At 43.8% G+C, this 26144-nt stretch overlaps 1 protein-coding gene across 10 annotated transcripts in view; it reads right to left on the bottom strand.

The window, feature by feature from the left end:
• Positions 1-26144, bottom strand: part of ARHGAP17 (Rho GTPase activating protein 17) — a 103103-nt gene that overhangs the window by 57412 nt on the left and 19547 nt on the right. For all 10 annotated transcript variants that reach the window (XR_010137734.1, XR_008514446.2, XM_054533669.1 and 7 more), the window contains exons 2-3: positions 2334-2373; positions 585-689 (exon numbers count right to left, since the gene is read on the bottom strand). Coding sequence is in view for 8 of the 10 variants with exons in the window: in XM_054533669.1 (XP_054389644.1) it covers positions 585-689; positions 2334-2373 (145 nt within the window). In the remaining 2 variants the exon portion in view is untranslated. The remainder of the gene's footprint in view (positions 1-584; positions 690-2333; positions 2374-26144) is intronic.

Raw genomic sequence — 26144 nt, forward strand, 5'->3', positions numbered from 1 at the left:
GGAGAGGGGAACTACTGGGAGAGAGGCTCTCTACTCCCACTGGCCACACTCAAGGAACAAGCAGCCCATAGAAGCTGCCAATAGCCAACTTGCCATCATGAGGATGCCTGTCTAGGGACAAAGCAGACACTGAGGGCACAGGAGAGAGAAGGAAAGAAATTGGGTTTTTCATTACATTACTGAAATGTTAGATGAAGCCTGACCTCAAGTCCATCCCAACCTCTGGACTTTTCAGTTAGCAAACCAATACATTACTTCTACTTCAATGTCCATTTAAGACAGGCTTTCCGCTTTCTGCCAGCAAAAGATGCATAACCAACACAGCCATTCTCTTATCAATGACACATGATCGTGGAGCTTTTAAAAGCACCTGGAGAAGATTCCGTGTAAGGAGGGCTTCCAGCCCAGCGATGTCTTAAACACAAAAGAATGCTATGGTCATGCAGTTGTCATGAGCGTGCTGGGTGACAGAAGTCACCAAAGGCTGATCCACTGATGCCACTTACGACAACCAACCAATCCAGGGGTTGAAAAGCCTCAGAGAGATGCAGGAACTGTGGGTCTGAGTCACATCTGATACTCACGTGTCTCCTCTCGGCATCGGTGCCATGCTGGCCCTGGAAACATGCCACCAAGCGCTTATGGGAATGGTGGCATATTGACCGTACTGTGTCCAGGCGTCTCTCAATCTGACAAGGCAGAGACAAAAGAGAACAAATTCATCCTCTTTCTTTTGTGGTGTCTGCATGCTGGTAGGAAAAGCATGGCTGAATCTACGTGCAGGGAAAAGGGATGACCTTGGCTACACCTTGCTATCACATTGAGTGGCGCCAGTCAGTTTACACACTACAGCACCAGAAAAGCACCAGGTCGGACCAGGCAGAAACGAAAATGAATGATCCAGGCCCAGACCCACTGCCAAGTGGAAAAAACCACAGAGATGCCAAAGAGCTCTCTCCAGTTCATGGCAACAGAGCCTTCCACACAATGTACATCAGACAGAAGCAGTAAAATAAACGTTCCACGATTTAACTGCAAGATCTGCGTTTTCAAAATTATTCCTTATTGGGTTTGGGGGGTGTGTGTGTGTGTTTTAAATAAACCTCTAAAGCAGAATGGACAGTCAGCAATAAGAAACACTGACTTAGGGGGCCCACGCATCATAAGCAGCTTCCCAAAATACTATTGCTAGAATATGGCTGTTTATGGCAAAGAGAGCTGCTTTTTACAGGAAGGAATGCCAAAAATGTGTATTCTGATGACTCATGAAGAATGAGAGCAGGCCCTTTGGGATGCTTTCTATTTTAAAGATAAATCAACAAATTCAAAACAGAATACATTTGACCCCAAACCATTTTACGCATCGAGATGGTTTGTGCCTCTTTCTCAAAAGAGCAGCATTTCTTCAGATCCAAGCCCATAGCCCCAGGACTCAGGGCTGGCAGGCAAGGGGAGATTTAGGAGCAGATTCCACATTACCTTCCCCAAATCTTGCAATGACCAGATTTTCAAACATTAGAAAACTAATGCACATTCATTTGCCACCAGAGAAAAGCAAAAAATGAACAAATTCCATAATTTAATTTTGATTCCAATTTCCACTAGAATGTAAACTCCACAAGGACAGAAGCCTTGATCTGTTTTGTTCACTGATTTCTCCCAGTGCCTGGTACGTTATCTTTCACAGAAACAGAAGGTACTCATTTAATATTCGTTGAGAGGACCCATGTCTATTGAGTCCCTGTGCAAGGTATTCAAGAATCAACAGCAAATAAATGCTGGTTCTGCCCCTCTGGGATGCACAGCCCCCTGGGGAAATGCCACACAACTCCTCTAACAGAGACTGAAAAAAAGAGGCAGAAGAACACAGGGCAAATCAAGGGATGTTTCACGTCACAAACAGTTTCTGTGGCTTGCAGTGGCAGTAATAATAACAATAGATCACTAATATCTGGCACTTATCACGTGCCAGGCTGCGTTCCCAGTGCTGTTCCTGCTTAACTCATTAAATCCTCCTAACAAACTGTGAGGTGGATAAGGCCTTTCCCTCAGTTTAGAGAAGTGGAAACTGAGGCGCAGGGAAGTTCAGTAAATCCCTGAGGCCACAAAGCTAACCAGCGCAGACCTGAGATTCGAATCCAGGAAGCTGGGTTTCAGATCCCCTTTTCATCATCATGCAACAAAACTGATTTTGTTTCCTGCTCAAAATCACACTGATTAATTTTATTCTGTTTCTGGTTTAAAAAAAAAAAAGCCCACAGGCCTCAATTCTCACATAGGAAGTTTTTTCCATCCTTTAAACAGATCATTTAAAGGAGACTATATTTTGTTACCTGTAATAGATCTTCACTGAGGACTTCTGTTTTCTCAGCTCTGTGGGAAAAATTAAAAGTTCAGAGTTAGAAATCCAAAAATGAAAGGCAACTCCTAAAATTTAATAATTATTAGCCTGGAGTTTAAAGCAAAACAGGCAGAAATGAATTTAGAAGGGTTGGCAGGAGCAGTTTACCAATTTTGACATCAGAGAGCAATTTAAGCAAAACCAAAGAAAAATAACTAAGCAAAACTTTGTGGGAAATAGCAGCCCAAAACAAGAACAAATGATCCTGAGTAGTGGTTCTCAAACTTGAGCAGGCACAGAATCACCAAGGGCAGTAGGTGCTGATATAAAATGCCATTTCCCAGGTCCCTCTGGAGATTCTATTCTAATTCAATAGACCCTGCATTTTTAACAGCCACTCCTTGCTCACAATTCTATTGCAGGAGGTCTCGAGACAAGGCTTTGAGAAAACACTGTTCTACAGAAGCTTAAACTTCAGTTCACAACCAGAAACATTACGCAAAGATACAAGCATAGACCATGACACACAATAACAATTAGTTCCTCCTTCAAATTTCCTCTCCATCCTTACTTTTAAAAGAAACTAAGTGTTTCCACAACTTTCTCTGCTATGCTTTGAACTACTACTAATTTCATCGACCCTTCCATTAAACCAACACAGTGGCCAGCAATCAGAAGGGGGCATTCCGAGCTGGCGGAGTCTCAATTGTCAGAACATAATTATTTTTATTTTATTTTTTTATTATTATTATTATTAGAAACAGAGTCTCACTCTGTTGCCCAGACTGGACTGCAGTGGTGTGATCTCGGCTCACTGCAACCTCCACCTCCCGAATTCAAGGGATTCTCGTGCCTCAGCCTCCCAAGTAGCTGGAATTACAGGCGCGTGCCACTTCGCCCAGCTAATTTTTGTATTTTTAGAAGAGACAGCATTTTGCCATGTTGGCCAGGCTGGTCCCGAACTCCTGACCTCAAGTAATCCGTCCACCTTGGCCTCCCAAAGTGCTGGGATTACATGCGTGAGCCACCGGGCCTGGCGTGAAGGAAATTTTTAAAAGAGAAAGAAAAAGTATGTTTCAGCTCTGAACAGTGAAGGGAGTCAGGGGAAGGCTGTCAATGAACCGGAAATTCAGAACGGGGATTGTATGATCTTGGCCGGGAACCAATGCCAAGAGCAGGAAAAGCTTTTGGGCCAGAAAGTAAATGAGACCCCTAGAATGACCTCGAAATGCTGCTAAGCTCAGAGCAGTGCCAACTGTGGGCAAAGGAAAGAAGCGCGCTGCTCCTCCAGTCTACACTTAAGGCAATGGCACGTTAGCCAGAACGGGGCATTGCCATGGGGGATTCTAACACTTGTCATCATGGCACTGTCCCAGTCAACCTGGAGGTGCCTACAGGGTGGCTCACTCACCAGTTTCTGCAGGAAACTGGAATGCTGACCTGACTCAAATACCTCCCAGGGCCAGAGGATCAGGGCCTAGAGACAAAGCCAAGGCCCCAGCTTCCAGAGGCAGCCAATTTTCAACTCTATGAAAAGGCTCCACCAGCAGCAGGCCAACATATGCCACCCTAGACCTTGCTTGGCATGCACGGTGCCAGGCATTGCTGAAGAGCCAAACACGGGTAGTCATACCAGTTAGGGAAGGGAAGCAGGACCCCAGCTGACCATGAGGTCAAAGAACCAGACTCAAAAAGAAACCTGACAGTCAGCCTAGCAAGAACACACCTGGCATGAGATTGTCATAGCTTCACCATTAGACGCCCTCATTCCTCTCACCAATGCCTTATCCCTCCTTTAGTAAAATGCCACCAGGGAATGGGTAACTTTTGCCTTTCTTCCCTAGCCAAAACCCCCAAATCTGGACAAGGCCCTGTACACCTCTGACAGAATCCACCTCAACTCTAAAATGACTTCCTTCTGTAAGTACGAGTATACACAGAAAAGTCTCAAGGCCTATTAAAATTTTCACAAGTTCAAAAAAAGAGATTCAACCTGAGAATCAGAACAAATATGTCCTTTTTCAGAGCAAATTATTTTTAAAAAAATAACAGAAGAAGAGAAGAACTTGCTCTACAATCCCAGTGTGGGCTATAAGCAGATGTGGGAAAGTTAGCAATAGCTCAGGGGTATGCTAGAGCCAACTCAGACCAACCAACCATGTGTATCTTTTCCCAGCTCCTTGCTCAGTAACCTCACACTGGTACTTGAAATCAAAAACATAAACAACCGCAAACAATTCAAATAGGAGCTTGGCAGTTGTTAAATAGTTATGAGCACAGTGCTGCAACAGCCACAAAGAAAATAAAGCAAACATAAAAACGAGGCAAGTATTAACTTCAGGAAAAACAAACAGTCCACTGGAAACAGAAAGATAGTCATAGTACTAGTATGCTCAGCTGCAAATAATTGATTGGACATAATATAAATATCAAATAGTAATATAATGAAAAATTATAACTGTATTGAAAGGATGGGGGGGAGCAGAAGCAGAGAGAAAGGGCCCTAAACCCTCATTTATCAGAAAAGAAAGTCAACAGACAATAACTAATTTGATAACCCAAATGACAGTTTACACATATTACTTACAATTATGAGTATGAATAAATGTCACAATAAACTGTTAATATTTCAAAGTACTTGCTTCTGGAGTTGGGAAATCTCAGAGAGTAGGGAGTGAACCCACCGTATTTTGTGATAAGTCTTTTACTATATTATTTGACTTTTTAAACTACATGAATACACAGTTTTGAGGTTTTTTAAAAATAGCATGTTACTTACATTTTTAAGTAGCATGCTTGAGATATGGCCGGGGTGAAGTGTGCCTAACTTAAAGAATCGGTCCAATGTCAAGCTCTACGAATGCACAACAGAAAACATACCTCAGAGTATCCAAAATGTAAAGAAAATCAGTGTATTTCCAGCCATTTTTTTCAAATTAACTGGACCCTCTGCTTTCGTACTTTACGTGAAAAGGTCTGGAGGCTGAAAACTATATTGAATATATTATATGAAAATGTTAATGCACTGTTTAAAAAGAAATTTCCCCTTTATTTCCTGTGTTTGTGGAGGCTATATACATTACATTAATAAAATCAATTTCAGATTTGCAGGCTTAGATTTTTTTTTAAAAAAAAAATCAATTTTAGAGGCTGGGGGTGGTGGCTCACGCCTATAATCCCAGCACTTTGGGAGGCCGAGGTGGATCACTTGAGGTCAGAAGTTCAAGACCAGCCTGGTCAACATGGCAAAACCTCATCTCTACTAAAAATGCAAAAATTAGCTAGATGTGGTGCCACACACCTGTAGTCCCAGCTACCTGGGAGGCTGAGGCATGAGAATTGCTTGAACCTGGGAGGTGGAGGTTGCAGTGAGCCAAGATCGTGCCACTGCACTCCAGACTGGGCAACAGAGCAAAAAAGAAAAAAAAAAGTGTAGGAAAAAATCCAAAACCCAACTAGAGTTCCCCGAGATTATTAAAAGTGACCTATAATTGGGAAGAATTACTTTTAAGTGACAAATCATGACTATGGAGTACAATACACAAACTGGAATGGCTCCCTCACACAAAGATTCCTTTGCTGGCCTGTAGGCTCTGCATCTTAATTTTCAGGACTTGGTACTATTCTCCATCTATTCCAACAATGTGGTCCAAATGACCTGATCTCCCTCATCACTGTGACTGGTCCAAGGCTTGGTGCTTCCTATCATGAACTGTTTTGCAGTGTTCCCCTTTACCAGAGATATGGAAAGTCCAGCAATTATTCCACTATCGGCCAAGGTGCCCATTCAATAGGCCATCCAATAGGCCATGTACATAAGCCACAGAAATGTGCTGGTTTTTACTGCGAAGTGTTATCTTTGGTTGAGTTTTTGTAATTCATTAAAGCAAGGCGGGGGCAAGAGACTGAATTCGTCAAGACATCTATAGACAAAAAAAAAAAAAACCAGTAGACAAAGTGATCCAATCATAAAAAATAATACTTGATAAATCATATATATATATATAATATATATATATGATACAATATATATATATATTTTTAGACAGGGTCTCGTTCTGTCACCCAGGCTGGAGTGCAGTGCCACAATCTCAGATCACTGCAATCTCTGCTTCCTGGGCTCTAGTGATACTCCCACCTCAGCCTACCAGGTAGCTGAGATTACAGGCATACACCACCACGCTCAGTTAATTTTTGTATTTTTAGTAGAGACAGGGTTTCACCATGTTGGCCAGGCTGGTCTCAAATTCCTGAGCTCAAGCGATCTGGCTGCCTTGGTCTCCCAGAGTGCTGGGATTACAGGCATGAGCCACCGCACGCGGCAAGATTTATTTATTTATTTATTTATTTTTTAGACAAGGTTTTGCTCTACCTCCCATGCTGAGTGCAGTGGCCTGATCACAGCTCACAGCAGCCTCGAACTCCTAGGCTTAAGCTATCCTCCCACTTCAGCCTTCCAAGTAGCTGGGACAAGAGATGCGCACCATCATGCCCAGGTAATTTTTAAAATATTTTTTATAGAGATGGATTCTCACTACATTGCCCAGGCTGGTCTCAAACTCCTGAGCTCAAGCCATCCTCCCGCCTCCACCTCCCAAAGTGCTAGGCGTGAGCCATTGCGCCCAGCCTAGATTGTTTTGAATCAGACATTTTGCTTCATGATCCTAAACTTTTTGTATATGGGTTTTTTTCTGCTTTGTCAGAGCCTTCTTTGTGTCCAATATTCTGGGCTTGAAAACACACTTGAACATTTCCTGTCTGCAACTGGAAAAACAATACGAATCAGGAAGGAACTTCCCACTCGCCATTTTACTCTGGGGTTTGTTTTTTCCTATGAAGCTATTCTGCAATTTCACTAGTCACTCAAGCAAGGCTTACACCAGGCAGGATCTTTAATTTACTTTTTGGTAAAGCACAGATTTTCTCCTCGTAATTCTCAAAGCAGCAGTGCTGCCCAGGCCTTGACGGGGTCACTTTCCCTTGACCTGGTGTGGCAATGTCCAACCCTGCAGTGTGGCTAATAGGATGTTTCACTGAGCTCACTTGCCAGGCAAGGAGAAAACAGAAATGTTTTCAATCTGGAGTAGTTCACTGTACCAAAAAGACAGAAAATGCTCAGACCAGGTGAGAGTCAAAGGAAAACTTCCAATTGGTCTGATATTTTCCATCTCTAATCATGGATTTCTGGTAGTTTCCTTCATAAAACATGTACTATGGGAGCCAGGGACTCCCACGCCATGGACACGAATGCTCAAGTCCCCACGATCAATGCAGGCTGTGGTCTTCCAAGCAATGAGCACTACTGTCCTCCTCCCTGCTAGACAGCAGGTTCCACGAGGGCAGAGAGAGAGCTCTAAAGTCATCACTGCTCCCCAGCGGCAAGCTCAGCACCTGCCTGCCACTTAAGAAATACACACTGAGGCCGGGCACGGTGGCTCACGCCTGTAATCCCAGCACTTTGGGAGGCCGAGGCGGGCGGATCATGAGGTCAGGAGATCGAGACCACGGTGAAACCCCGTCTCCACTAAAAATACAAAAAAAAATTAGCTGGGCGCAGTGGCAGGTGCCTGTAGTCCCAGCTACTCGGGAGGCTGAGGCAGGAGAATGGCATGAACCTGGGAGGCGGAGCTTGCAGTGAGCCCAGATTGCGCCACTGCACTCCAGCCTGGGCGACACAGCAAGATTGGGTCTCAAAAAAAAAAAAAAAAAAAAAAAAAAAAAGAAATACACACTGAATGAATGAATGGATGTCTATCACATCTTTGGGAAAAAGGACATTCACAATGTCAAACAAAATCCAATAAAACTAGGTTGAAAAGCAGCCATAGGTGTATAGAACTGCCTTCCACAGTAAAATCCATAATGACTAAAACTGAAGTGTGATATTACCTTTCAAGGTAATCTTTTTATAAAATGGGAAAAAAACAACACAGTTGAAAAAAAAAAAATGTCTACAGAGGGTGGGGGGAGGTGAAATCCAGTTTAAAAAATTTTATGTTAAAAGAGGAGTGAAAGCCATTCCTCCAATCCCATATCCCAAAGGGTACTGTTATGAATTTGTTATATATCCTTCCCAATTTGTTTTCTAAATTTAAGCTAGTGCTTCTCAACTGGAGGCGACTGTGTCCCCAGAGGACATCTGGCAATGTCTAGGGACATTTGTGGTTGTCATGATGTGAGATGCTACTGGTATCTGTAGGCTAGAGGCCAGGATGCTACTGACTATCCTAAATGCAACCCCCCCCCCCAACACACACACTAAATAATATAAAGAATTATGAACAAGGAATGATCCAGCCCTGGATTTGTTTCCTATTGCTGCTGTAACAAATCACCACAAACTCAGTGGCTTGAACAACACAAGTATATTATATCACACTTCTTGAGTTCAGCACTTCCAACCAGGTCTCTCTGGGCTACGATCAAGGTGGCAGCAGGGCTGAATGCCTTCCTGGACACGCGAGGGGAGCATCTGCTTCCTCGCCTTTTCCAGCTTCTTGAGTCTGCCGCATTCCTTGTCCTCCTCCTGCACTGTTGAAGCCGGTACGGTTCACTCTGGGCCTCTCTGCCACAGTCACATCTTCCTCTGACTCTGCGACCTCCCTCTTCCACCGCTAAGGACCTCTGTGATTACACTGGGCCCACCTGGCTAGTCCAGGCTAATCTCCCTTTCCGCTGATTAGAAATTTTCATTCCATCTCCAAACTTAGTCTGCCTTTGCCATGTAATCTAAGACATTCAGAGATTCTGGAGATTGGGACCTGGACATGTTTGGGGAGGGCAGAGCATTACTCTGCCTACTTCAGGTCCAAATGTCAACAGTGCCAAGGCTGAGAAGTGCTGATTTCAAAGGACACACATACACACACATACGTACACACACATACATGCACACCCATACACACACACAGATGTACACAGGTAGACAGAGACACGAGGGGCATTTTTACACGTCAGAACACAGACGTACAACTCTACCACCTCCTTTTTTATGCCTGTACATTAACCTATTCTGTGGATATACCATGTTCGACTTAACTGCACAAAAGCAAGGCAGCACCACCAAACCTTCCAGCCTCATATTCAATCTAATTGAACTGTGGACTGAAGACAGCTCAAGACCGTCAAACCTCCACATCACAAACGGTTCCTCCAAGGCTGTAGGGATCTACTTGAGCCTTCATAATAGCCAACAACAGTAGCAACCATATTTACTGGGTGCTTTCTATGCCCCAGACACTGGGCTGGCACTTACATCTATTCTAATTCTCACATCAACCCTATTGGGTAGGAACCACTATTTCCCCCATTTTACATATAAGGAAAGTGAGGTCTTGAAAGGTAACTTGCCTAGGACCCCAACACTAATAAGTGGGATTGTGGGATTCAAACCCAGAGGGCCTGACTAGCAAGGCCTACACTTAGTTTATCTAAACCAGGGGTCAGCAAACTATACCCGCAGGTTCAATCTACCCACCGCCCATTTTTTATGTCCAGAAAGCTCAGAATAGTGGCTATTTAAAAATGATTGGAAAAAACCAAAATAATAATATTTGGTAACACATGAAAATTTTATGAAATTCACATTTCAGTGTATTATAGAAGCTTCATTGGAACACAGCCAGGCTCATGTGTTTGTGTGCTATCTATGGCTGCTTTTGAGCTTCAACAGCAGAACTGAGTTGTTGCAAAAGACGTCACCGTATGACCTGCAGAGCTCAAAGTATTTGTTATCCAGCTATTTACAGAAAATGCTGGCCAACCCCAGGTCTCTATCAGTAACTCTTGCAGGATGTGGTGCAAACCTTGACAGCTAACTTTTTAGAATCACTTTGAGGATGGGTAAGGTTGGGCTGGAGGTGTATTTTCTCTTCCTCGACATTCTGCCTCATAGGCAAGCAGCAGCTGCCAAAATGAACAGGGGTGGCTGCCTCTGATAATTCAGTCCAAATGCAGAGGCACAGCCCAGTGCTGGTGACACTGGTGACAGGAAGAAATCAGAAGTTATGTCCCTCCTGCACCTACACACCTCCATGCACTCACCTCCTCAAAAACACTGAAGTATTTTAATCCCTGTTTGCTTTCTGGTCTCTACTGATAAACATATTTCAGGACAAGACCTAAATAAACACAGTTCTCTACCCAAGAGTTCAGCAACAATAAACATTTCAGGCTTGCAGACCATACTGTCTCTATGTAATGACTCAGCTTGCCACTGCAGCACAAAAGCTGCCACAGACATTGTATAAATGAACGGACCTGGCTGTGCCCCAATAAACCTTTATTTATGGACACTGAAATGTGAATTTTGCCTAATTATCATACGTCATGAACTACTGTTCCTCTTTTAATGTTTTTCAAGTATTTAAAAATGCCAAAACCATTCTGAGCCTGCAGCAGCCGCATTTAGCCCACAGACCAGAGTTTGCTGACCCCTGATCTATGTACAAGTGAAGTCCATTTTCCCATGAAACTTCAATCCTTTTTAATCACTTCCCAAATCCAAATTCTTCTTACTCAGAAGGGGGATTTCTGCGCTTTCCCAGCTTGCATCTCAGAGGCTGAGAGACGCTGGCTTTTCAAGACTTTGCCAAATTGTTCCTTTTCAATCCTTGTTCAGCCATTCTGGGGCCTTGAGAGCAGGGGCTCATCTTTCTACCACCAAGGGCACCCCCCGCCCAAGGATGGCAAATATGTGGCCGAGGTGCCAACACTAACATCAAACATCAGTGGCTCCCACTGCCCCTGGGCTCACAGGGCTGTTGGTTTTTGGTTTACAATTTCACATGAGACATCACTGTTCTGCTGGCTTTTACATTTGCACACTGACTGATATGTCAATTAAAATGAAAAAATGAAATGGGGCATGGAGAGAATTTTTAATGAACTCATTTTCAATGCTGGTTACCAGGAAATATCTGAATGCATTTTTGAGAAATAAGACAGACTGTAACTAATCTACCAAGAAATTTGAATATTGTATGTAAGGCAACAACATAAACATTACTGCGTGCAACGTGATTTGTATTCACAGTGAAATTACAGAGCCCACCCAGGGCCAGGCAGTGGATTTCATTCTGCTGGGAATCTGATTTTGTGCAACACTGTCACCTCCCGTTACAAGTGTTTACAAAATCCACCTGAGCCTCTGAGCCCAGTTTGGATGCAATAATTTGATTTCATAGTGAGCTGGAGGACTACTGAATGAGTTTTTACTGTTTTATCTCATTAGATTAGCTGTCGTCTTAGATTTCTGGGAAGGAATCTAAAATCTACTTAATTGAATTTTTAAAATAAACGACTCTCTGAAACTTTAAAAATGAAGCAATTTGTTATACCTGCCACAAAGCAGTTTAAAAGCCGTAAGAGAGTTTACAGAACTCTAAAGGGATGTTATTGGGAAAAAACTGTTCCCATGCCTAACACTGAAAAGAAAAAGGATACTTATCAGAGGGAAATGATTCAATAGAAAACATTTTGGCAATGACGTGGGAAAAATAGATCTAATAGTTCTATACTTTGAATTATTTCCCCAAATGATGGTATTTTGCCCACGTATTTACAGCTTCTCTAAGACAGGGATATAACATTTAATTTTTACTTTAAATGACAATAAAAGCCTTCTCAATCTTAACTTAATCTTGATAATATTATTTGAATTCCAGTGACTAAGATGAACAGCTACATTTTACCCTAAATTGAATTGAGGTTTATCATTTTCCTGCACATGTAAGCTTACCCACGCAGCGTTTTGTTCGGTCAGTTGGCTTTTTCCCCTCTGGCACATGAAATGGAATCTATTTGCTATCCCTGCTCTAACCACGTGGCCTGTCTCAAAGCTCCACCACTGATTCTTGCTTATAGCAAAATCTGAAAGAAATCTCCCTTCTGCCACCAACCACCTCAACGGCCTCTCGGGCATTCCAAGTGCCTCATTCCCCAGCCTGCTCCAGTCACTCATGGTACCTGCTTGGACCTGGAGGCAGCTGAGTTTGAGACTTTAAAATTCATTTAAGCAGGCAAAAATATGTGAGAAATATTTTGCAAAATATTGCAGTGCAGACAGTACATCCACATAGAGCTACTGCCTAAGGGAAAGGAGCTCAGGAGGAGTCCAGTTTACTGCTCTGGTGAGGCAGCCAGAGGCTAGGAGGAGCTGAAAAGCCACACAAAAAGTCTAAAGCTAAAGTGCCCAAGGCCAGGCCACACAATATCAGGGGCTACCTCCACACCTCAGCTCTGACTCAGTGCTGTGACTGATGGCTGCTGGGGAGGCGCACAGCGTCTGAAGACAGGTTGTGCAGGCTCCCTTCCAAACTAGGTCAGCATTTGGACTTTGACAAGCTCATCCCCATAAAAACAAGTTGTAAATGTTAAGTTCTCAGTCCAACTTACAAGGACTCATTTAGCTCACAGATTATCTAAGAGACAGCCCTGGCAGGGGCCTATTGAGTTTTCTGAGCCACTCAGAAAAATAGTAAAAATAAAAACTAGTGGAAAAAGATCTAGGAGGTAACAGTGGTTCTTAACCAGAGCTACATATGACAGTCATGGAGGCTCTGAAAATAATACAGGTGATGCCACTTATATGAAATGGCCAGAAAACGGGAATCTATAGAGGCAGAAAGTAGATGAGTGGTTGGCTTTGGGGGTGGGGGGAATGGGGATTAACTATAAAGGAGTATGAAGGCTCTTATTTGGGGTGACAAAAATGTTCTACAATTGGGTTGTGGTGATGGTTACACAACTCTGTAAATTTACTACAAATCATTGAGTTGTACACTTAAAATGAGACATTTTTTGAAATATGTCAGACACAGAAAGATATATACCACATGTTCTCATTCATATGTGGGAGCCAAAAAAAATAACCTCATCAAAGTGGAGAGTAGAATTGTAGTTATTAGAGGCTGGGAAGCATAGGGTGGAGGAGAGATAGGGAGAGGTTAATGGATGGGGATAAATAATTATAGCTAGATGGGAGGAATAAGTTCTAGAATTCTATAGCACTGTAGGGTGAATATGACTAACAATAATTTAGTGTGTATTTTCAAAAATCTAGAAGAGGATTTTGAATGTTCACAATACAGGCACAAACGTTCAAGGTGATGGATATGATAATTATGCTGATTTGATCATTACACATTGTAAACATATCAGAATATCACTCAATACCCCATAAATATGTACAAACATTGCAGCCAACTAAAGATAAAAGGGGAAAATGGGTAAATTTTATGATCCATAAAATATACCTCATAGGCTAGGCACAGTGGCTCATGCCTGTAATCCCGGCACTCTGGGAGGCCAAAGTGGGAGAATCACCTGAGTCCAGGAGTTCAAGACCAGCCTGGGCAAGACAGGGACACCCCCGTCTATACAAAAAATAAAAAACTTAGCCAGGCATGGTGGTGCACATCTGTAGTCCCAGCTACTCGGGAGGTTGAAGTGGGAGGACTGTTTGAGCCCAGGAGGTCAAGCAAGACTTCAGTGAGCCACGATCGTGCTACTGCACTCCAGCCTGGGCATCAAAGCAAGATCTTGTCTCAAAAAAAAAAAAATAAAAATAAAAAAAAATTGAAACAATTGGCTGGGCATGGTGGTGAGCACTTGTAGTCCAGCTACTTAGGAAGCTTAGGTAGGAGGGTCATTTGAGCCTGGGAAGTGGAGACTACAGTGAGCCAAGATCACACCACTGCACTCCAGCCTGGGCAACGGAGTGAGACCATGCCCCCACAAAAACACAAATACACACACATACACACACACCCCTCATAAGGTTGTCAAAAATAATAATACTGATGCCTGGACCCCAACCTAAAACAAATGAATTAGAACCTCTGGAAGTGGGGCCTGGCTTTTTTTTTTTTTTTTTTTTTTTTTTTTAGCTCCTCAGGCAATTCCCAAGCAAAGAGAACACTGAGAACTGCTGCAAGGAGAAGGTTCAGGTAGCAACAGCTGGCAGGCGGCAGAACGAGCAGCAGGACAGACTAGAAGGGTAGCAGCCATAATGCACTGCAGCACCATAGTCTCCACGGTCCCTGTGCCCTAGGCCATAAACACATTTCAGAAGGAGCTGATGTGCATGATTCACAACTGGCTTTACTCTGTGGCCTTCACAGGCAGAGTAAACTCAGTTGTAAAAAACAGAGCGATACCCAATTCTAAGTTTCACTCCCGGCAAAGGATAAGAATGCAGGATACAGTCAGAACTAAGAGTTAGGGCTCTGGAGTCAAACAGACCAGACTTTGAAACCCAAGGCTAGACGTTCACAGGTGCACCCTACTAAGAAACATTTCCTCCACTGTGAAATGAGAATAATCATAACCACAAAATAATAATAATGATACAACCACCACAGTGGTTGTTTAGGAACACCATCTTATGTACTTCATTTAACGTGTTTCATGGCACCTAGTGAGGGTTCATGGAGTGTTAGCTGTTCTGAGAATTACAACAAATAATAACAACCTTCAGATAAATCCCAAGTCTTATCTAAGAATGACCTTTCCAAACTTATCAAGCTGTTCTAGCTTCTCTCTGGAAGAAGTCACAGTCGAGCCTGGACCACACAAAAACAAAAAAGCTAGTCAGAGTTACAGCAGGAGTAGCGCAGGACGTTCAATTAAAACAAAGGGTTGGTTGTGACAACACCGTGTGGGATGGCACCAAAGAGAATCACAGGCAAACAATAAACAGAAACTCAGGGACAGAGTATGTGGAGAGTTAGTAAACCCTGCATCAGAAGCTAGCATCTTAAGCTGCTGGGCTTCCCACCACTGCTAAGGAAGCTATAGAAATACCTGCACCAGCAGATCTCAGCTGAGCATGCATCCACAGAGAAGCGAAAGCCAGTCTCCAAGTATAAATCATCCATCCAAGGATGGACTTACTCCAAGAGCCTCAGATTTTAGATCTTTGTTCATTCAGACGGTATTTACAGAGTTCCCACTAAATGTCAGGAACTGAGAAAGAAAAAAGGAGACAAAAATGATACAGTCCCCACCCTTGAGGAGCTCATGAGAAAAAAAGGTCTCATCCTTGATGAGAGCACTTTGGGGGCACAGATAGAAGAGTGATGAACTGTGTGGCCAGGAAAGCAGGGAAACAGTCCAAGTGGACCTCAGATAAGTCAGGCATGGGGAGAGGAGGTTTAGGGAGGAGTGTGTACTTAGTAGGGTACAGAACAGGAGGTGGAGATGTGGCTGCAGAGAAAGGCTTTGCCTGCCATGGAACTTGGGGGTAACAGGGAGCCACTGATGGTTTTTCAGTAATGGAATGGCAATAGGTTTGAGTTTCAGAATGAAAAGTCGAATAGCAGGATGGAAGTAGAGAGAACTCTTGGAGGCCTCTGTGGCTATCTAGAGGAGAGACAAGAACACAGACCCAGAGCCCAAATAGTCATCCTGGCCAATGACACATACCTATTTTTTCTTTTTTTTTTTTTTTTTTGGAGACAGAGTCTCGCTCTGTCACCAGGCTGGAGTGCAGTGGCACAATCTTGACTCACTGCAACCTCCGCCTTCCAGGTTCAAGAGATTCTTGTGCCTCAGCCTCCCAAGTAGCTGGGACTATGGGCGCACGCCACCATGACTGGCTAATTTTTGTATTTTTAGTAGAGACGGGGTTTCACCATGTTGGCCAGGATGGTCTCGATCTCCTGACCTCATGATCCACCTGCCTCGGCCTCCCAAAGTGCTGGGATTACAGGCGTGAGCCACTGCGCCTGGCCCAACACATAGCTATTTTAACAGAAACAGTACAGCAGAATCTGACTATAAACTACCAACTTGAAAAAAGTACAAGAAAAATTCATAAATACGGTACTCCTGTTCAAGAAAGTAATCAAACATAGAAACTGGAATTGGTGGATCATAACATATGTAATCAAAAAAGTTTTTGTTATTGTTTATTTATTTTTTAGAGACAGGGTCTGTCACCCAGACTGTGGAAAGCAATGGTGCGATCATAACTTATTTTAGCCTCCAACTCCTGGGTTCAGCAATCCTCCTGTCTCAGCCTCCCAAGTAGCTGAGACTACAGGCATACACCAACACACTCATCTAATTTTTGCATTTTTTTGTACAGACAGGTTCTCGCTATGTTGTCCACACTGGTCTCAAACTCCTGGCCTCAAGTGATCCTCCTGCCTCGGCTAAAATCCTTTTTTTGGAGACAAGGTCTAAAATCTTAATGTGCTGGCACTGTAGGCATGAGCCATTGTGCCCAGCCAAAAGAGTTTCTTAACACCAAATTTCCAATACTAAAATTAAAAAAAAATTAATAGTAATATTTTGCATTTATACATTATTTTCTGTTATGAAAGCACTTTCACCTATATTATTTCATTATAATAGGTTGGTGCAAAAGTAATTGTGGTTTTTCCCATTAAAAGTAATGGGCAGCCGGGCATGGTGGCTCACGCCTGTAATCCCAGCACTTTGGGAGGCCGAGGTGGGCGGGGCATGGTGGCTCACGCCTGTAACCCCAGCACTTTGGGAGGCCGAGGTGGGCGGATCACCTAAGGTCAGGAGTTCAAAACCAGCCTGACCAACATGGTGAAACCCCATTTCTACTAAAATACAAAAAAAAATTAGCTGGACATGGTGGTGGGCACCTGTAATCTCAGCTACTCGGGAGGCTGAGGGAGGAGAATCACTTGAACCCAGGAGGCAGAGGTTGCAGTGAGCCGCGATTGCACCACTGCACTCCAGCATGGGCAACAGAGTGAGACTCTGTCTCAAAAAAAAAAAAAAAAAGTAATGGGCAAAAACATGTACCCATATAGGGCAATTTTTATTATCCCTGTTTCGTGGGTGTGCAGGTAGACACCCATTAAGTGAATTACACAATGTGAACTAGTCTTTGAACCTTCAGAAAGAGTACCTTCAAGGCCATGGACCAAAGTTAAATTTCTCTTAAATTTGCAAGCTACGTTCTGGTCCTAGCTCCACCACAAACTAACCATAGCATCTAAAAATACATCCCTTAACCTTTCTGCCCCTTACTTTATTTATATTTGCATCAACATTCTCACAGGACTTTTGAGAGACTACAACAAAATAGCAAAGGAGGGAACATTTTGAAACCTTCCAAACTGGGCTTTGCAAATGTAGGACTGTAACTCCAAAAATGACAAATGTTGCACGGTTTAAACAGGCATCTAGGGCTGAAAATCTGAATAATGGTGGCTCCTCTGGAATTCTACAATAAACACATGTCACAGATGTGGCCCAGAAAGTTCCATGCTTAGCGTGGTGCACATAATGAAGAAAAAATAGTCAGCTGGAAAGTCAGGGCGAGGCAGTTTTTGAGGGATGATGGTAGATTCTGGGTGGGGAACACCCTACATCTCCACTTGCCGTTTTCTAAGGTCAAAGAAAAGAGTGCCTGATGGATGAAAGGACTCTGTAAATACCTTAAAACAGAAATCTGATTGCTTTTTAATGAGGTGTTTTGTCAAAAAAGCTCTTCAGGATAAGTAAGCCTTAACTGAGTGGAGCTACACAGCCCATCAACAAATTCAACCACAGGCTGGTGTCATGCATACTTTGCACTAACTTTTCATTTGGTTAGTCATTGAACAAATATTTTCGGGTTCCCTTCCATGAGCCATCATGAGTAAGATAGGGCCCCTGCTCTGACAGAGCTCAAGGACTATCAAGGAAAATAAGTCATTATCCTCCAGTGCAAGGACGGTTCCAACAGGGAGTGCAGGGTCCCCTGGGAGTTGTCACTATCACCACAGCCCACATTTGTTGAGCTCATATCACATGCTCAGCACTGTTCCAGGTGCTTTGCAAGAATTGAACTCTACGGGATAAGTATTATTACCCCCATGTTACAGATGAAGAAACTGATGCACCCAGGGAACTTAAGTGATTGCCCAAGGTTTCCCAGCTAGGCTCTGAATCTCAGCAATATTACTTCAGGGACCCTGTTCTTAACCACCTAATACATGCTTTACTTGTATTAACCCACCTAATCCTCAAGACAACCATGAGACTGATACCACTATTATAACCTGTATTAGTCTGTTCTCACATTGCTAATAAAGACATACCCACAGTCTCTGTAATTTACAAAGGAAAGAGATTTAACTGACTCAGTTCCGCAGGGCTGGGGAGGCCTCAGGAAACTTACAATCATGGCGGAAGGGGAAGCAAACACGTCCTTCTTCAAATGGCATCAGCAAGGAGAAATGCCGAGCAAAAGGGGGAAAAGTCCCTTATAAAACCATGAGATCTCATGAGAACTCACTCAGTATTACTAGAATAGCATAAGTGTAATGGCCCCATAATTAAATTACCTCCCATTGGATCCCTTCCACGACACGTGGGGATTATGGGAACTACAATTCAAGATGAGATTTGAGTGGGGACACAGCCAAATCATGTCATACCCATTTTAGAGATTTAGAAACCTAGGCACAGAGAAGCACATTAAATTGTTGCGGGTTACAGATATGACAGGAGGGACCTGAATGCAGACCCGGGATATCAGAAAGATATCCTGAAACTGGTGATGGCTTCTGAGACCTACTGGATGAGTTGGAAACCCGGAGGCTGGATAGTACAAGAGCACCCAGGTCAGGGAGAAGAGAGGGAAGAGAGAGCAGGGAGGAGCAGATGCAGGTGACATGGCTGGGGGAGAACCCCACTCCATTTAAGCTCAGGTATATGGGATCTGCGGAAGATTGTGAGCAAACTTATTTGCTGAACACATAAGTGACTAAGTGAAAGTTTTCAGTATCTGGGCCTTGTACTGAGTGGGAGGCAGCGGCAATCGAACACCAGGGTGGGCAGGAGAGCCAAGGGCCAGCCCAATTCTAGGCCATCAGGTGTGCGAACCCCGCTGAAGGACTGCGGAAAACACGGAAAGGAACTCTGCCGGACTCTGGGCCTTCAAATGAGTACCAGGCAGCAAATGTAAAAAAAAAATCGCCAGAAAGGCTGTTACATCCATTTAAACAAAGGAAAACCAGGCTTGGACAATGAACGAACAAATAAAACTGCACTCACTTTACTTCTCTAAAGACCAACTTTTTCTTTTTTTTTTTAAGAGACCAAGGTCTTTGCTATGTGGTCCAGGTTCGCTTCAAACTCTTGGGCTCAAGCAATCCTCCCGCCTCAACCTCTCCAGTATCTGGGACTACAGGTGCAAGCCACCTACTTCTTAATAAGTACACCAGGGATTTCAGCACAACGGTTTTTAACTTCTAAGACTTAAAAAAAATTCCCAACATTTCAGTGAATTTTATTTTTTTTGGGGGGGAGGGAAATAAATATGTCTTCAGTCAACCATCTTAAGTAAAATGTCTCCCATAACGTCTTAAGTCCCTCTCTGCACTGAAGAATCTTCCTACCATCAATAATTTCAGGAACCTACCAGTGGAGTAACAGTTAAATTTGTTGTGCCATAACATGTTATTATGATAGTTGTATTCCTAAGAATTTACCAATGCTCATATTATAAAATCAATTGATCAAATGGCAGGAGGGAGAGTCTTCTGGGGATGGAGCATTCACAAAAAAATTTCTTCAGCATTACCAGGCAAATCTAGCATTTTATCATATCTGGACATTGCTCCAACAGGATATTGGTCTTTTGTTATCATCAGAAGCACTCTTAGTAATGAGAACATCTTATGCATGCACATCTCCTTTGCCACCCACAACTCGGAAAGCAGAACAGAAAAACACCCACTAAAGCATGTTCAGAAGGTGCCCTCCCTCTACCCCAAGCAAGGTGCTAGCTCCGTGTAGGTGGGTGAAGTGGCTAAGAGCAAATATGCAGGGAGTCAAAGCCCCGTTCACCACCTAAGAGCGGGGTAACTATGGGCAGATTACTTAACATCTCTGTGTCTCCATTTCCTTTTCCATAAAAATGGAGATATTAAGAATATCTAATTTATAGAATTGGAAAGATTGAAAGAGATAATATAAGCAAAGTGCTGATTCCTAGAAAGCTCAAAAAATTCCTGGCATGGTGGCTCACACCTGTAATCCCAGTACTTTGGAAGGCCGAGGGAGGAGGATTGCTTGAGGCCACGAGTTGGAGACAAGCCGGGACAACCAAAAAAAAAAAAAAAAATGGTTTTTGTTCTTTGTCTAGAATATGGAGAAATCATGTCACACAAGTTACTCAATCTCCCTGTGCTTCTGGTTCCCACCTATAAAAGGGATAACTCTATACTGACTTCACAGGGTCGGTGGGTATTAAACAAGTCAATACACAACTTGGACTAGCGCAAGGCACCCAGTACACATCCAGACGCATATTCTCTATCATTAGCACTTGGATTAGTGCAAGGTGCCCAGTACACACCCAGACGCATATTCTCTATCATTAGCACTTGGACTAGTGCAAGGCGACCAGTACACACCCAGACACATATTCTCTATCATTAGCACTTGGACTAGTGCAAGGTGCCCAGTACACACCCAGATGCATATTCTCTATCATTAGCACTTGGACTAGTGCAAGGCGCCCAGTACACACCCAGATGCATATTCTCTATCATTAGCACTTGGATTAGTGCAAGGTGCCCAGTACACACCCAGACGCATATTCTCTGTCATTAGCACTTGGACTAGTGCAAGGCACCCAGTACACACCTAGACGCATATTCTCTATCATTAGCACTTGGATTAGTGCAAGGCGTCCAGTACATATCGAGACGCATATTCTCTGTCATTAGCACTTGGACTGGTGCAAGGCGCCCAGTACATACCCAGACGCATGTTCTCTGTCATTAGCACTTGGACTAGTGCAAGGCACCCAGTACACATCCAGACGCATATTCTCTGTCATTAGCACTTGGACTAGTGCAAAGCACCCAGTACACACCCAGACTCATATTCTCTGTCATTAGCACTTGGACTAGTGCAAGGCGCCCAGTACACACCCAGACACATATTCTGTCATTAGCACTTGGACTGGTGCAAGGCACCCAGTACACACCCAGATATATATTCTCTGTCATTATCACTTGGACTAGTGCAAGGCACCCAGTATACACCCAGATGCACATTCTCTATCACAATTATTTCTTTGGCAGATCCCTCTGGCTGCAGTGTGGAATATGTGAGGGAAAGATATGCTGCCGGGTAGGGAAGCCAAGGGGGAGAATCTGAAGAGTCCCAAAAGTACGAGATCCAAGTGAGACGGAGGAGGGCCCACACTAAACAGTGGGTAGGTACAGCAGGGTGCAGAGAGCCACTGCAAAGGAGAAAGGAACAGGACTCGGTGACTTGGGGGTGGACAGGAAGTGAGGGGGAGGAGCTGAGGATGACCACCAGGTTTCTGCCTTGAGGGACTGGCTGGACAATATGTGTTTTTCCTCACTGAGAGAGAAACACTGGGAGGATATGAAGGTACAATGAGGTCAGCTCTGGAAATGCTGGGTGAAGGGACCTGTTGAACACTCAGGTGGAGATATCCAGTTCGCTCTTTTCTAGATGGTTCTGAAGCACAGAAAAGGCATCTGGTCCAGAAACAAAGAGCCTGCTGTGAGGACCAGCAGCAAACACAGATCTGGGGGAGTTCATGCAGAAGCAGACCCTGCAGAGAAGGCGGAGGCTGAGGATGGAGGCCCTGGGACACAGCGGAAGGAGAACCAGGGCAGGGGACAGGAAAGGAGTCCCCAGGGAGGGCAGGGAAGGAGCCAGGAGCGAGGTGCGGGCGAAGCACGGACGAGGGACTGGCTGATGATGCAAACTGGGCCCCAGGCACAAGGACGTCAGGGACAGGAGAGTGGGAGGAGAGGGTCCCGGGAAGCCAAGATGCAGAGCGTGGATGACAGAGGAAGACGCAACGCCCCAGAAGGAAGGGGAAGGCTGAGAAAAGCCTGACCATGAGGAGCAGCCAAAAAGAAACAGGCAGCAGACGGAGGGAGGTGAAAGGTGCATGGCACAGAGGGGAGGCTGGCAAGGCAGCGCCCAGGACAGCAGCACAGGTGGCGGGGCCTTGGACAGAGGGCGGGGTCCAGGCAGGTGGGTGGTGACGGCGACCATGACCACGGGTCAACCTGGGCTTAGACATGGGAAAGGTGGCCATGTCCAGTTTTCTCAGGAAATTAGGAGTCAGGTCATCCGAGGAGAGAGGGTGGGTGTCTGGGGTAGGGTGGAGTAGGTTTCAGAAAAGTGAAAGTCTGGCAAAAGCACTCAGGAAAATGGGACAGAAAACTGAGCCAAGCGCTGGACGGTAGCATTCATTCAGCCCAGCTGAGTTTGGAGGCCATGAAATGCTGGCAGCCCCACACCGCATGACTGCAGGGTCTTTCTGGGCCACGCCCCGAATCCCAGATATGGAAGTGAAGGACCCAAAAAGAGGAACGAATCAGGCTGTTATTCCGCAGAACAGGTGAAAGAAAAAGGCCAGGTAGACAGAGCCTTGGAAGTCAAAGAGTCACCCACATGCCTGACCCAGTCAGAGAAGAAAGGGGACCAAGCCAGGGCGGGAAGTACTGCGTGGGAAAGAGGAGGCTCAAAGGAGAGACCGCGGGCAGAGGGTGGACAATGGACCAAGGCGAAGACCTTTGAGGTGCTTCTTAAACCACAGTGGCGAATGTCTTTCTGGACAAGAGTGCCAGTGCACATTCCCACCGGCAGCGCAGGACACAGCCCCATCCGCACTCCCGGGACAGCAACATCTCATTGTCCCGAACTCTGCCAACTTCATGAGTGAAAAGTGGAGCCTGGAAGCTTTGCATTTCTTCAATGACTTCGAATTTTTTAAAACGGTCTCACAGATTTCCTGGTCATCGGTATTTCATCTGAGAAGTTTCTTTCTGTGATATCTGCTCATTAGAGTGGAGTTCTTAAAATTATTAGAGAGCGTTATACATTCAGTATATTCACCTCTGTGGTGGTTGCTCTCAGTTTTTTCCAATTAGTCATCGTTTTAAATTTAACTTTGATATAATAAAACAGACAGAAGTGTAGTTATTATGTGGTTAAATCTACAGGTGTTTTATTTATTTATTTATTTATTTATTTATTTATTTATTTATTTTTTAGAGATGGGGTCTCACTCTGTCACGCAGGCTGGACTGCAGGGGCACAGTCATGACTCACTGCAGCTCTGGCTTCTGGGCTCTAAGGATTCTTCTACCTCAGCCTCCTGAAATAGCTGGGACTACAGGGGTGTGCCACCTCACCCAGCTAATTTTTCCAAAATTCCTTTTACAGACACGGGCCTCACTATGTTGCTCAGGCTGGGCTCAAACTCCTGGCCTCAAATGACCCTACTGCCTCGCCTCCCGAACAACTGGGATACAGGTGAGAGTCGCATGTCCCACCTACAGGCTATCTTTTATTGTTCTTTCTCCACATTTTTATGCCAAAGCATGCAGTACTTTCCACAATAAGCTATATTTTCTTGTATTTATTTTGCAGTTTTATTTTTTACATGAAAGCTTTAACCCATTTGGAATGTATTTTGGCATAGGGCAGTGAAGTGAAGGCTAACCTGGCTATTTTCCCCAGTGCTGACCTGCTGTGTCACACTGTATGTCCTCACTGTCTCATGATGCCTCCCTAGCACACGCCACCTTCTTAAACACAGCAGGGCTTGCTTCTGGTGGTATCAGGAGCCGTTTCTCACGTATAAGAACACAGCAGAGTGGCTGATTGGACCAAGGTCAGAGACACAGTGAGTAAACAGTACAGACAGGATCTCAAGCCCTCAGACTCAAGTCCAATACACTTTTTACTACAATGCAACTGCCCTAAAGCAGTTTTAAGTTGATTAAGCCCTTATCGAAAAGTTTTGAAAACTGAATTAACTAATCGCCAAGAAAGCCAATTCTTGAGGGAAAGTAATTTGATGATCATCAAATCCCATGACAGAACACACTTCTGCTTTGTGGGGGAAAGGCTCTCATCTAGAAAAAGCGTGTATTTTGGACACAGGCAGAACAACACACACACACACGCACGAGGTGCACATCTGCAAATAACATTTCTCTAGAGAGCAGCTCCCAGCATGGGAACTGTAACTAAGCATTACTCGGACAACTGGCAGGCTTTCTTGAGCTGCCAACCATGTAGATGGCTTTTCTTGAATCCTGGGGTTTATGTCCATGCGCTTGAGGATGTCTGTGAAGTCCATAAGATTATACGCAAATCTGTGTGTGGATGATTTTTTCTGGCAACAGGGGGGTTATTAAAACCTCCACCTAAATCTACAGGCAGCAAGGTTTCCATTCCTAAAGACTGCCCTGAGATTCAGAGGCTACAATTCAGTCCACTGCCTTGTGACCTGCTAACCACCTCTTCTTTAGAAGTGACATTAGCATACTCCCACATATGCTCCATTAAAACTCCTCTTACCATCTCTCAACTTTCTCCTCCAATTCGTTCCTAAATCTAAAGTGCACTGCAATTGTTTTCTCCATACAGTTGGACTACTACAAATTCAGCATTCTGCATTTAAGATCACCTGCCAACCTCATGACACAAAACAGACACAGAATAAAGCTCAAATAGCAGACACACTAAAAGTTGTGTGGTTCGAAAATGAGGAGAAAGTTGCTTGCAAACTTCCATTGGGAACAATTCATATTACAACACTTGTATTTTAGCAGGATTTAAATAGTCCTTATCATGTTCCTGAAATGTCCAATAAAGGTAGAATCATATGCCCTTTACACAATATTCCTATAAACATTTATACAGCTACACACTATTTTGGAGTCTAACCAGTTAAATAAGGGATGAAAAAGAAATCATTGAACTAAATAGCAAAAGCAGAAATAGAAGCATAACACTGATAATATTATGTACCTAAAATAACAAAAATGATCAGTTGCATAGTTTAGTAAATAGGCACTATTCTCAATTTAAAAAACAAAAAAATACGTGGGAAGCATATAAAAGATTGTACCCACAAAGTCATGTGCAATGCTCATCTTGTAGATATCAATTCTCAAGGTTTAGTTCACAGATTTATTAGGCCATAAAAACCTGGGTTTTATTTATTTTTGTACCCTTAGATCCTAGCCCATAGCAGGGACCCAATAAACATCATTTGAATAAATGAGTCCCAACTCAATCAAAATCCTAAATAATTTTTTCTAGAAACTAGAGAAGATGAGATGCCAAAACTCGCCTTTATACAAAAGTAAGAGAGATACTGAAAAAAGAATATTTATTATTATTTTTTAATGAGACAGGGTCTCTGTCGCCCAGGCTGGAGTGCAGTGGCAGGACCATAGCTCACTGCAGCCTTGAACTCCTAGCCTCAAGCGATCCTCCAGCCTCAGCTTTCCAAAGTGCTGGGATTACAGGCATGAGCCACAAACCCAGCCTGAAAAAGAGTATTTGTAAGAGACCAGCTCTACCTGATTTAAAACATATTACAGATCAACAGTTATTAAAACCACACTGATGCAGGCTGGGTGCAGTGGCTCATGCCTGTAATCCCACCACTTTGGGAGACCAAGGTAGGAGGATCACCTGAGGACAGGAGTTTAAGACCAATCTGGCCAAAGCGAAACCCTGTCTCTACAAAAAATACAAAAATTAGCCGGGCATGGTGGCAGGCGCCTGTAATCCCAGCTACTGGGGAGGCTGAGGCAGGAGAATTGCTTAAACCTGGGAGACAGAGGTTGCAATGAACCAAGATCGCACCACTGCACTCCAGCCTGGGTGACAGAGCGAGACTCCATCTAAAAAAAAAAAAAAAGTTGATGCAAACATATACACACACCCAAAGCCATAAATCAATGGAATAGAATAGAAAGCCCAATAAAAGGTCAAAGAAAATATCACAATTATATGTTTCTAAAAAGGAATCATG

Source organism: Pongo abelii, chromosome 18 (assembly GCF_028885655.2).
Source record: "Pongo abelii isolate AG06213 chromosome 18, NHGRI_mPonAbe1-v2.0_pri, whole genome shotgun sequence".
In the NCBI taxonomy this organism is placed as follows: Eukaryota; Metazoa; Chordata; class Mammalia; order Primates; family Hominidae; genus Pongo; species Pongo abelii.